Source organism: Helobdella robusta, assembly GCF_000326865.2.
Source record: "Helobdella robusta unplaced genomic scaffold HELROscaffold_65, whole genome shotgun sequence".
NCBI classification, from domain to species: Eukaryota; Metazoa; Annelida; class Clitellata; order Rhynchobdellida; family Glossiphoniidae; genus Helobdella; species Helobdella robusta.
Window position 1 is genome coordinate 657388 of NW_008705364.1, and position 12442 is coordinate 669829.

General features: G+C 33.9%; 3 protein-coding genes across 3 annotated transcripts in view; 1 reads left to right on the plus strand and 2 right to left on the minus strand.

Moving 5' to 3' along the window:
• HELRODRAFT_194066 (hypothetical protein) overlaps window positions 1-3255 on the plus strand; it is a gene marked incomplete at its 5' end in the record, with an annotated part of 4555 nt that extends 1300 nt beyond the window's left edge. Inside the window, 7 exons of the mRNA XM_009030156.1 lie at window positions 580-765; window positions 1172-1298; window positions 1481-1617; window positions 1748-1832; window positions 1939-2107; window positions 2306-2671; window positions 2769-3255. Coding sequence (XP_009028404.1) covers window positions 580-765; window positions 1172-1298; window positions 1481-1617; window positions 1748-1832; window positions 1939-2107; window positions 2306-2671; window positions 2769-3172 — 1474 coding nt within the window. The 3' untranslated portion in view covers window positions 3173-3255. The remainder of the gene's footprint in view (window positions 1-579; window positions 766-1171; window positions 1299-1480; window positions 1618-1747; window positions 1833-1938; window positions 2108-2305; window positions 2672-2768) is intronic.
• Window positions 3256-3939: 684 nt separating this feature from the next.
• HELRODRAFT_88534 (hypothetical protein) lies at window positions 3940-4537 on the minus strand (the record flags this gene model as incomplete). The annotated part of the gene is made up of 3 exons (XM_009030080.1): window positions 3940-4031; window positions 4104-4119; window positions 4370-4537. Coding segments are annotated over 3 exons (276 nt in total), but the record flags the coding sequence as incomplete, so codon positions are not given.
• A 4457-nt stretch (window positions 4538-8994) lies between these two features.
• On the minus strand, window positions 8995-11581 carry HELRODRAFT_180867 (hypothetical protein; the record flags this gene model as incomplete). Its single annotated transcript, XM_009030157.1, has 5 exons — window positions 8995-9777; window positions 9904-10051; window positions 10229-10304; window positions 10396-10597; window positions 11243-11581. The coding sequence occupies 5 exons, from the start codon at window positions 11579-11581 to the stop codon at window positions 8995-8997; spliced, it is 1548 nt and encodes a 515-aa protein (XP_009028405.1).
• Window positions 11582-12442: the final 861 nt, after the last annotated feature.

The following is a 12442-nucleotide window of genomic DNA, read 5'->3' on the forward strand; positions in this document are numbered from 1 at the left end:
TGGTTGTTGTTGTTGTTGTTGTGGTTGTGGTTGTTGTTGTTGTGGTGGTTGTTGTTGTTGTTATGATTGTTATTGCTATGACATCGTATATTAATCGAACAAAACCGAATAAACCAGTAGTAGAAGCAGCAGCAGTAGTAGCAGTAGTCGTCGTTGCTGTTGTTGACACTTCTGTCTCATCTCCAAAAAAGCCCAGTAAATCAATATTATACAAATTCAAAATAAACTTCGTAAAAAGGTATCTACCCGGCGCATATAAATTCATTGATTCCATGCATTTCCATTTAAGCACACGCGCGCACACACTCGCGCACACACACATACACACACACACATACACACACACACACACATACGCATTTTAAATGAGAAAACGCAGCATGATGTATGTTCAATAAAAGCTTTGTGTGAAACCACGTTGAAAATGTATTTTTTATCAATGCCCCCCAAACTCAACTTCTACTACTTGACAAAATTAAAAAAATATGACAAACAATCGTAATTAAATCTTTAAAAAATGTAGAAATAATAACAACGATAAACAACAACACAAAAACAACGACAAAAAACCAATTGCAGGTACCCGAAATGTTGGGACACGCCCTTGAAAGAGGTCATGGGGTCATCGTTCACCTTGACCTCTGACCACTGCCATCATTCCTCCACCATCAAAGATGTCCTGGCCCATCGTATGGCTCTCAAATCGTACTCCATACTCCTGCTTATGGGCACCGGGCTCGACAAACCTACTCTGGAGTTTTGCAGGTGTTTGGCTGTTGTTGTTGTCGTTGTTGCTGTTGTTGTTATTTTTGTTGTTGTTGCTGCTGCTGTTGTTGTTGCTGTTGTTGTTTTTTTGTTGTTGTTTCTGCTGATGTTGTTGTTGTTTGTTATGTTTCAATTGTTGGCGGATGTTTTCTTGTTGTTTTTCTAATTTTTTATGTAACATGATAATAATAATAATAATTATTATTATTATTATTATAGGCTATAATATAAATATCTTAAATGAGCCTTCTAGCTAATTGGACATGTGAGATTGCTAGAATCAGGTGACTTACAATTATTATCGTACGATGGCTTATGCGAGATAAAATAATATTGAAAATAATAATAAACTATAATAAATTCATAATAAATTGGTAATAAAAATAATAAAATCGACCTCATCTAGGCGCATGAGTTTGTTAGAATCAGATGGCGACTACAGAGTTACATACTCGTACAGCAACATGATGTATGTCTTGGCCGGATGCATTGCTGAAATCATGGGGCAGGATTCATTTTCGAATTTGTTGAGAGTTAGTCTGTTGTTGTTGCTGTAGTTGTTGTTGCTGCTGTTGTTGTTGCTACTACTGATACTACTATTATTACTTCTAATACTGCTGTCATAAATCATTCGTTCGTTCGTTCGTTCAATCATTCGTTCGTTCGTTCGTTCATTCGTTCATTCATTCATTCGTTTGTTCATTCATCCAATCAGAAAAAGTTACTAGAGCCATTAGAGATGAACGACACGTTGGTATTCGAAGACTCGATGTTAAATGGCTGGGCTGATGTATCTGAATCATTTTATCTGGAATCCGGACAACTGAAAATAATGCACACGGATATGCTGAGGTTGGTGATGAAAAAGTGAATGAATGAATGAATGAACGAACGAACGAACGAACGAACGAACGAACGAACGAACGAATAAATTATAAATTCATAATTTTTATTAGTATGATGATTGAAATAATTTATTTAGGTCTATAGAGAAGTTCCCTTCGGCTGGAGGCATCCTATCAACAGCGCTGGACATGACGAAATGGATCAAGTTTCACTTCAACTTTGTTAGCGAGAACATCCTATCTTTCGTCATTTTTCATGATTCAGCGCGTACAACGTGTCTATTCTTTTCTTGTATAATTTATTGACATTTTTATTTTCACTAATCAGGGAAAACTGGAAGACGGGCGTCAGTTGGTGGATCCAAATATTTGGAGTGAGATGCACAAGAGTCACATGCCCATATCCATCTATCCGGTCATTCACGAGTTCGAATCCTACCCCGTCCACTACAGCACTGGATTCTATGAACTTGGTTGGATGACCAGTCGTTACAGAGGTGTTTTTCATTTCATTCTGTTTTCTAGTTTTTAAATGTCTCAAAGAGTACAGCCGTTTTTTTTCCATAATAACCTCCTCCAGTTTACATACTCACTTATCTAAAAATGTTTTACTAGAATTTTAAATAAAAATTTATCGATTTATCTCAACAAATTGATGAATTTGGATCACCTATAATCCTAATTCAACCGTCAAGACCAAAAAGCCTCAGTGCACGGAGGTCGAATATCCGGGTTCGATTCCTTCGTCAGCGTGTACCCGAGCAAGCAGTTCGGCGTGTTCACAACGACCAACGGGCAGGCCTACAACAACTTCGACTTCCAAAAAGCTGCTCATTTGGCTTTGTACGACCTTTTCAATGGCAACGACGTTTGGCTTAACAACTCAATAATGGCAAAGTTTGATCAAAGTTTCAGAAGTTCCCCATCTAACAAATCGAATCACAACGAAAATAAAACGAAACCGAATTTAACGGTGCGCATTGATTCGAGATTTTACGTCGGTATTTACGGTCATCAACTATTCGGTAATTTGACTGTCCATGCCAAGCGGCACAGACGCTGTAAGTTCTTTAAAATTTACTTAAAACTTTTTATTTTTTATTTATCAAGCGGGTTTTTATAAAAAAATCTATTTGAATACGTAAAAATTTCACGCAGCGCATCGAAATCTTCGGAGCCACAGAAGCCACGCCTCCGACGATTTATACTTCAAATATGGATTAGTAGGCAAAGGAAAATTATCATTCGCATCAAATGACACCTGCACAATTCATTATTTGGACCATCTCGATCACTTCAACCACCTCGAGTCCGCCTACTACTACAGATTCAAGTTCCATTTCAACGATTTCGACAGCAGAAGAGGCAAATACAACAGCTTAACGCTGGTCGGCATGTCAGAGAAAGTCGTTACGACATTTCGACGAGGTGTCACTTGGCACCCGTTCGTAGATGTCAATGAAAATCACCAGAGCTACTCCTCAAAACTAGTTTGCAAGTTCAATGTCCTGCTAGCTCTGGCGGTCATCGAGCGATTAATTAGCAGGCTAACTGCCTGTTGACGACCCTAATTATGTAAATTTTATCCTAATCAATCCCCTAAATCAGACCTTGAATGGACTAATTCCATAATTGAAATATTGTTATTTATGTACATTTTGTTTTTTAAACCATTTCTTAAGGACGAACCAAATTTTAATTTTATTTTTTATTGGAAAGAAACGAACAGATCAAACCGGAAACAATTTAAAATTAAATTAAAAAATGTTGGCTACCGCAAATTTGAACATGAAAAAATCAATAAATAATGAAGAATTGTCAAATTTTATAAATTTAGTACAAAACTAATAAATCAAAATTTGAAAAACAAGAAACAAGTAGGACGATGAAATGAAAACGAACAAAGTTAATGAAATAAACTTTATAATTAAAGTTAACTGTAACCAATTGATTAATGATCAATCAATTGTGCGTTCAGACAACAACTAATGATATATTTACAGCAAAAAACATTTACATCGCATTACACATGTTAGCACTAAGCATGCAAGCATCAAATTTTTAGCGTTTCAAATCCATTACAAGTTCATTAGAAAACCGAGAATTGAAATATAGTGCTTAGATTTGCTCTTTGTTACTTGATACTTCAATTACACGCGCGAGAGCAATTACGAAAAAGAAAGATATAAACATACACGAAGAGAAAAGTAGAGAAGAAAGAGAGGAAAAGAAAACACAGTTTTCTTTCCTTCTTTTTCTTTCTCTCTCTCTCTCACACACACACACACACCACACACACACACACCACACACACACAGAGAGAGACAATTCAACACGAGCACCTGCGACATGAGTAACCAAGATTGCGGCACTTCTCACAGAGATTCTGTTGATGAAGTTGGTGAGAGGACTTGTAGCTGCCTGTCGAACTGTTCAAATCCACATCCGCCGTCAGCGTAGCTTTTGTAGCTGCTTCCATTACTACTGGTTGACATTTTTCTAAGGGGCGCTGCGTGGTTCATGAAAAGGGGTGGGGGTCTATATGTCAGCTGAATAAAGGGGTTAAACAACGTAAAACGTGTGAGTTTTTATAAGAATCGAAATTAAAACTTTGAAATTTTGAACATGTTAAACAGAATACAAAAAATAAAAAAAAACCCAAAAGATGAATTTAAAAACAAAATAGAACAAAAAATTGTTCAAAATTAAAATGTTAACGCATCATATAGAAACTTCATGAAGTAAGAACATCAGCTCACTTGTTTATGGGGGTAGACATTAATCTTGCACTTGATGCAATCCTGCCCGATGTTTGCCCAACTGTTGCCAGACACCCACTTTCTTTTGCACTTTGGGCACTTAAACTCCCCGAAGCATCTTTTCTTGCCCTGGTACGGAGTCAAGCCCTCATCTCTGGGCCTCGCCTGCAGTTACAAAAAAAATCACGTATTAAATTAGAAAATTGCGGCGCAGATGAATTATAAAAAAACGGAATCCACATTTTTCAAAACAAAACTTGATAATTTAGAAAGCGAAAGCGCTAACTTGAGGGCAGTTTTGAATGAAATGTCCCTTCTGAAAGCATAAGTGGCAAAGGTAGGACGAAGGCACCTTAGAACTGCTGGTTCTTATCATCTTCATTAGGTTCAGTTGCACTACCAGAGCTTCTTCTATCTTCTCCAGCGTCACATCCCTGCTGTACGTGTCCGTTATCATCATGCCTTTCAGAGCTCTAGCCACCAGGTCCTTTTTGCATGCCAACGGCGACGACGACTACGAAAAATATTCGAATGAAAGGTTGAAAAAAAAATGATTGATATTTTATTTCAAGGATTACATCAAACTTGGTGAACATGTTTTGCAAAAGAAATAACTAATAAAACGCGATAAAATGGTTTAAAATTGATAACTCAACTAATTTACTGAACCCACATTATCGTTGGCAATAATATCGGGACTGAATACTTTTGGAGACGGATACGCTGACGAGTGAGAGCAAAAACTCTTGTCATCTTCACTCTTCATTGTCATGTTTAGCGAAACTTCTTCAACCATTTGTAACTTTTAGGACTTTTCAAGCAACTAATCAACGAATAACTAACTCTAAAACGATTTTTAATAAATTAGAAATGAATAATAGGCAGGATGGTGTTGATATTTGAGTATCTGTCGATGTTTCGCAAGCAATTTAAGATTATTCAAATAATTTCGGATAATTTGCAGCGTGAAAACAAGCAGACAGTTCGACAGTTTGACGAGAAATGAAATTTTGAATTGAATTTGTTAAAAAAGTTTGAACTGGCGCCAATTTTGCGTTTCTTTGATGTGGCCGGCATACTCTTTCAACTTTCAAATCTTAACAAATCAATAACTCGCCGACCTAACTACAAAGTAATATTCTTGGCGCGTTTTCTGTAAGCGTCTTTCGAAAGAGATCGAGATTGACTGAAGAAACGAATGAATGAATGAAAGATAGACGGAACAAATGAATGAGCAGAGGAATTAACGGGTGGATGGCTACAGGATGAAAGAAAGAAAGGAAGAACGAACGAAAGAAAGAGTTAATTACTGAATGGTTTGATAAATGAGATTGATCGAAAGAATGATCGAATGAATGTAAAATCGAACAATAAATGAATGAATAAAAAAAATGAATGAATAAATGAAAAAAGAACAAACAAATCAGTTAGTTGCCAAATAACAAAATCGATGTTATTATTCTCATTAATTGTATTATTCTTATTGTTACTGACGTGGTTTTTATTAAAACTGATTTTTAAATTAAATTAATTTTTAATCGAATTATCGTTAAAATAATATTTTGGCCTGTCGGCTTTTGTCTTTGAAGATTTTCGCGGCAACATTCATCCTTCAACTGAATTCTTTCAATCAATCATATCGCAAAAACTACTACAGAATAGACTGGGACATATCCAATCAATCACTCATTGATCAATCAATCAACCATTCAATTAACTAACCATCCAATCAAACATTCATTCAATCAATCAATCAACTAATCAACAAACCCATCGACTAATCATTTAATCAATCAACTAACCAATGAACCAATTTGAATGAACCAACTGAATGAACTAGACGTACGAACCAATATTGGCAATTAATCAATCAATGATTCAATGAATGAATAAAATCAATCAATGGATCAATTAATGGAGAAATAATTTGGAAGATTGAGTGGGAAAATGAATGAATGATTGAGAAAAATACAAAACGAAACTGAACCTTACTTCAAAAATCGTCGTTACTGTAATCCATTGCACCGACCACCACTATCAGGTCGGCACACAAGATGTCATCCGAACTAACCCTTAACCCAACCCAAACAGCCAACGAGCTGATTCTTCCTACACCACCATCATCATATGTAATATAAAGCGTTTGTGTGAGTGTCTGCCTTGAATAATGCATCTTAGAAGTAAAAAATCATAAAATGTCAATTGCCCTAGATTAAATAGAATTACAAAACTCGAAGAGCCCAATTCATTCGCCATTCGGCACCCACCCTCACCTGCTTAATGCCTCAGGCTCCAACTTAATAATAATAATGTAAATCTTAACAATTAATCTATAGATAGATTAATCTATCTATAGATTGGTAGGCTTGCGATGTTTAATTCACATTACAAGATTGTTCCTGAAGGAACATTATCGCCCTAAAACTACATATGAAACTTAGTCACTCTCAACTTTAGTAATTAATAAATTAAAACGATGTGTAATGGAAATAAACTTACGCTCACTATAATGTAATGCATGCATGTCTGTGGGTTGTGACGTGCCCACAAATTGGTACGGTATTTGAAGGGACCCCTTTCTTCTCCCTCAATAAATAATAAAACTCAGTAGAAGACACGTGTAACATTTATTCATATTTTTTTTTAATAAAAAACTTTATAAACTTGCAATACTATATATATTTATATATATATATATATATATATAGATTTATATATATATATAACTTTATATATATATATATAACTTTATATATATATACATATATATATAACTTTATAAACTTGCAATACTATATGTATATATATATATATATATTATATAACTCTTCATATAAATATATTAAACAATACTGAATAGTAATAAGTGTCGTAATATCAAAAGTGATAGTACATATGCATACACATAGACAAATACCCACACACACACATAAACAAATACACACACACACATACATAAACACATACATACATACATACATACACACACACTCACATACACGTACACGTACATACACACATACAGATGCACGTGTGAATATTATCATCATGATTTAAATTACAATAGAGATAAAACTATGCCTTATCGAGCACTTTGTTGCTTAATGCATTTTTATTGCAAGATATTAAAATGAGACTGCCATAATTGCTACCACTACTACTACTATTACTGCTGCTGCTGCTACTACTACTACTACTACTACTACTACTACTACTACTACAGCAACAGTAGTCGTAGCAGTAGTAGTAATAGTCGTAGAAGCAGCAGCAGTATTAGTAGTAGTAGCTAAAAACAATTATCAACAAAATAATTGCACTTGGAAATATATGAAATGTAAAAATTTTTAAAAGAAAAAAAAACTTTAAAACTATATATGCACGGGTGTGTTGGTGCGTGTGTGTGTGGTGTGTATTTTGGACATCTGACTGAAATATGGACATAGAATTTTATGAGCAGAAGACCCAAACAAATATCTGCAATGGAGTAAGTATAAAAATGAAGAGAAGGAAAAAATGAATGAATGAATAAATCTGTGATTGAATAAAGGAATCTTTGAATGAATGAATGAATAAATGAATGAATGAATGAATGAATAAATAAATAAATAAATAAACTAATACTGATCAAAACACGCGCAAAAAATGCATTTTGGGTTCGAAAAAATTTTAAAAAAAACAACCATACGGCTCACCATCATCATCATCACACTCACTCATCTTCACCATCATCATCAAAATCATCTTCACCATCATCATCAAAATCATCTTCACCATCATCATCAAAATCATCTTCATCGTCGTCTTCCTCATCACAATTGTTATCACAAAAAAGTGTTAAGGGCACTTGTAATGTTGGCATTAGTTGCGAATAAATCAAACCTTCTTTTAATGAAATAAAATTGCACATACATACATTAAACAAAAACATATTAACAGTACCAACACACACATATTAACAGTACCAACACACACACACACACACACACACACACACACACACACACACACACACACACACAAACATACACACACATACAATACATCATTAGGAATGACGAATATTGAGGAATGAATAGTCATAGATGTGCATTCTATCTGTAGTATTATGGTACCTGGTGTTTTAAGCATCGTGTATACGCTTCAGTGTATTTGTATTGTAGCGAGGTATTCTGTCATGTAAACTTATTTAGGTAATATCGGCTAACCAATTAACACTTCATTAACATAATTTGCATATCATTAACATAATTTGCATACCATTAACATAATTCGCGTGCAATTTGCATATCTTGGGGCATATCTTGAATAATCACTGGCAGACAAAAAATTGAACTATGATAATAACACTACAAGTTGTAGTAGTAGTAGTAGTAGTTGTTGTAGTAGAAGTAGTAGAAGTAGTAGTAGTAGGAATAATAATAATAATAACATTACATAATTTTATTTAAAAATATTTTTTCAAAAAAAGAAAAAAGACAACAAATCATTAAATTAATATATACAGGACTAATTATTTGGTAATTAAGTAAAATAATAAGAATAATAATAATAAAATAACAACAACAACAAAGACAGCGGTTATTAATTAATTAATTAATAATAATAATAATAAATATTAATAATAATCATAAAAATCCTATATATTCATCGGTGTTGCCAAAATCTTTAGCGAAGAAATCAAAGATGTTACAATCGTTGTTAATGTCATTCGTGAAGTCATGCAACGACGATGTTGTTGTTGTTGTTGCTGACGTCATAAATTCTTGCGGTAAGTCGTAGAAGTTGTTGCTGTTATTGATGGCGTCATTTGGTAAGTTGCTGCTGCTGCTTTTAAAGAAGTTATCATTATTCGTTGAGTCATTGTAAAATATGAAGTTGTTGTTGTTGATGTTGTGGTTGATGTTGGTCTTGTTTTTGTTGTTTAATTCTAAAGATGTATCACTAAGGTAGATGTTGTTGTTAGCTAATGTCGTGAAGTATTTTGAGTCGTAATATTGTGAGTTGTTGTTGCTGTTAATGTTATTAATGTTGTTGTTGTTGCTGTTCTCGAAATAATTTAAAGATTCCTCTAGAACATGACTATCGAAATCGTAAAAGTCTAACTCTTTTTCCATTTTGATGTTATAACTGTTGTTGTTGTTGTTGCTGTTGCTTATATCAACAATTGAAAAATCGTTCATATTTACAAGCGCTATGACATCATTATTAACATAATTTTTATGATCAATGACATCATTTTCATCATCAATGTTATTATTATTATTAATGTTATTATTATTGTTGTTGATGTTGTTGTTGTTGATGTAATCGGCTATAGACTTTGCTGTGTTGCATGTTTCTGATGGTGATGAAGACGATGAGGATGATGATGATGATGACGATGTCTTTGAGTTATGCAACTTCAGTTCCTGAAAAATTTTAAATCGTAATTCTGTTAATAATTATAAGGACCATCTATGCAGAAGACAATAATTTATGTACATGATATTAAGATCTACGTAAATTACGTCACAATTTATGCAAATTTATGCTACCTGAACTTCCATCTTTAGCTGCTTATTAGTTTCTTGAAGGAGTTGAAATTCCGCTTGCATGGCGAAATATTCTTGCTGGTCGCTTTGAAGCAATCGAATGTACTCGATAGACGTCTGCAAGATGGACCCCTTCTTGTTCAGCACATCCCTGTTTTGTGGTCAGGTGATTCATGGGTGAGGGTGACAATTAGGAGTTGGGAAATTAAAGATTTTTTCATGTGTTGTGCGTGTGTATGTATGTGCGCGCGCGCGGGCGTATTTGTTTGCATCATCATCTTCACCATCATCATCGCGATTATCATCATCATCATCATCACCATCTTACATGTCGTATACAGGTGGGAGGAGCCTTCCAATCTCAGCTATGCAATCATTTATTTTGTACCTTCGGCGTTTCTCGACTGGTAAGAAAGTAATTATGGCGAGAAATAATAATTATTTGTACAATAATTATAAGTGGGAGGAATAAAAATAACAGCCAACTGAACTCACTGATGTTATGATTATCCTTTTTCATTCTATCTTTCTCCCACTTTTTCATGCCCTCAGCGTCCAAGCAGGGCGGGGGTGGTTCCTTCCTGCGCCCCCCTCTGTACGGGGTACTTTCGAACCCCCCTGCGGACAGTAGGGTCGACTTAACAGGGTAATAACCCTCTTTATGCGACGTGGCTCTTGATCTGGCTTTAAATGTAGACTTGTGATTGGATGAGGAAGAGGAAGATGATGATGATGGAGATATCGATGAGCATGATGATGATGATGAGAATGGTGACGTTTTCATTGGTTGTAATAGGGGCGGGGAAAGGTTGTTGTTGTTGTTAGTGAAGAAGTTAGGTGGTAGTGATGATGATGAAGACAATGATGATGGAGATAACGATGATGATGGTGATAAGAGAGTTATGGCGATGCTGCTGTTGTTGTTGCTGTTGTTGTTGTTGTGGCTACTCGTTTGCTCCATTTCAAAATCCTCCAACGCTGAATCATTCAATTCTTCTGGCTACAAGTTTTAAATTTATAAACGATTTTAGACGAAAAATTAGAAAGACAATGCAAAATTACACAAACGAAGTGCAAGGAAAGACAAATTTAATACCAAATGATATCCAAAAATACAAGAAATGATACAAAAATGATACAAAACAATGTAAAAGCAATAGAAAATGATACAAACAGATACAGAAAAGACACAGAACAATACAAAAAAAATACAAAATTGTATAAAATGATACAAAACGATACGAAACTAATACAAACGATGCCGCAAAAACACAAATACAAAAAAAAAGATTAGAGAAAAATAAAAATACAAAGATGATAGAAAACAAATGCGGACAAATACCTCAGAAGTCGTTGGGCTGATGCTTCTTGTATAAACAGAACTTGGGCTGCTTATATTATTTATATTATTGTTATTATTATTATTATTGTTATTGTTGTTGTTAGTAGTAGTATTCTTTTTATTTCTTTGTATGGTGTTGTTGTTGTTGTTGTTGAAGATGTGAGCGGCCAGTCTGTCGACGCTAACCAAACTGTCTCTACCAAATCTCTGATTCAATAAATTACTTTTGACGTTGTTGTTGTTGATGTTGTTGTTGCTGATGTTGTTGTTGATGTTGATGACGTAGTTGTTGTTGTTGGGATCTTTTTTAAATTTTGCCGAGCTTTCAAACAAAACCATCTAAGAAAAATAAAACATGCACACATGAAAGACTGAACGGATGAACAAACGGGTGAACAAACGGATGAACAAATGAATGAACGAACGAATGAATAGATGGATGAATGGATAAATGAATGAACATACGCATGAAAAAAAAAAGGTGAACAAACCACTTTACTGGAATCGCTAATATTATTAATATTTTTGTTATTATTATTAATTCTGTTATTATTATTATTTATATTATTATTAATATAATTAGTAGTAGCAGCAGCAGTAGTAGTAGCAGCAGCAGCAGTAGTAGCAGCAGCAGTAGTAGTAGCAGCAGCAGTAGTAGCACTGACGCTTCTAGTCTTATTATTTATTTTTATTTCAACTATTTTCTTCTTAAAAATGTTATTATTATTATTGTTATTATTATTATTGTTATTATTATTATTGTTGTTGTTATTATTACCAGGCAGCTTTCCTCTGAAAAATTGAAATAAATTTAATGTAGTTTAATATAGGCACATGAACACACATAAACACATACACAGATATACATACATACATACAAACATACATAAGTACATACAAAAATACAGAAATTAACAGAAGCGTAAAAAAACGTTCTATAAATAGAATAGCAAACTGAACTCATGAGGTGAGCAATTATTTGAAAAAACATTAAAGATAATAATAATAATAATAATAATAATAACAATTATTATTATTATTGTTGTTGTTGTTGACGACAATTTCAAAATTTAATTGCAGGGCAAAACTTAAACGTCAAAGAAATGCACTAGCTATAAGCAATAGTAACAGCGACAAAATTACAACAACAACTATAACAACAACAACTATAACAACAACAACAACAACAACAACAACAAC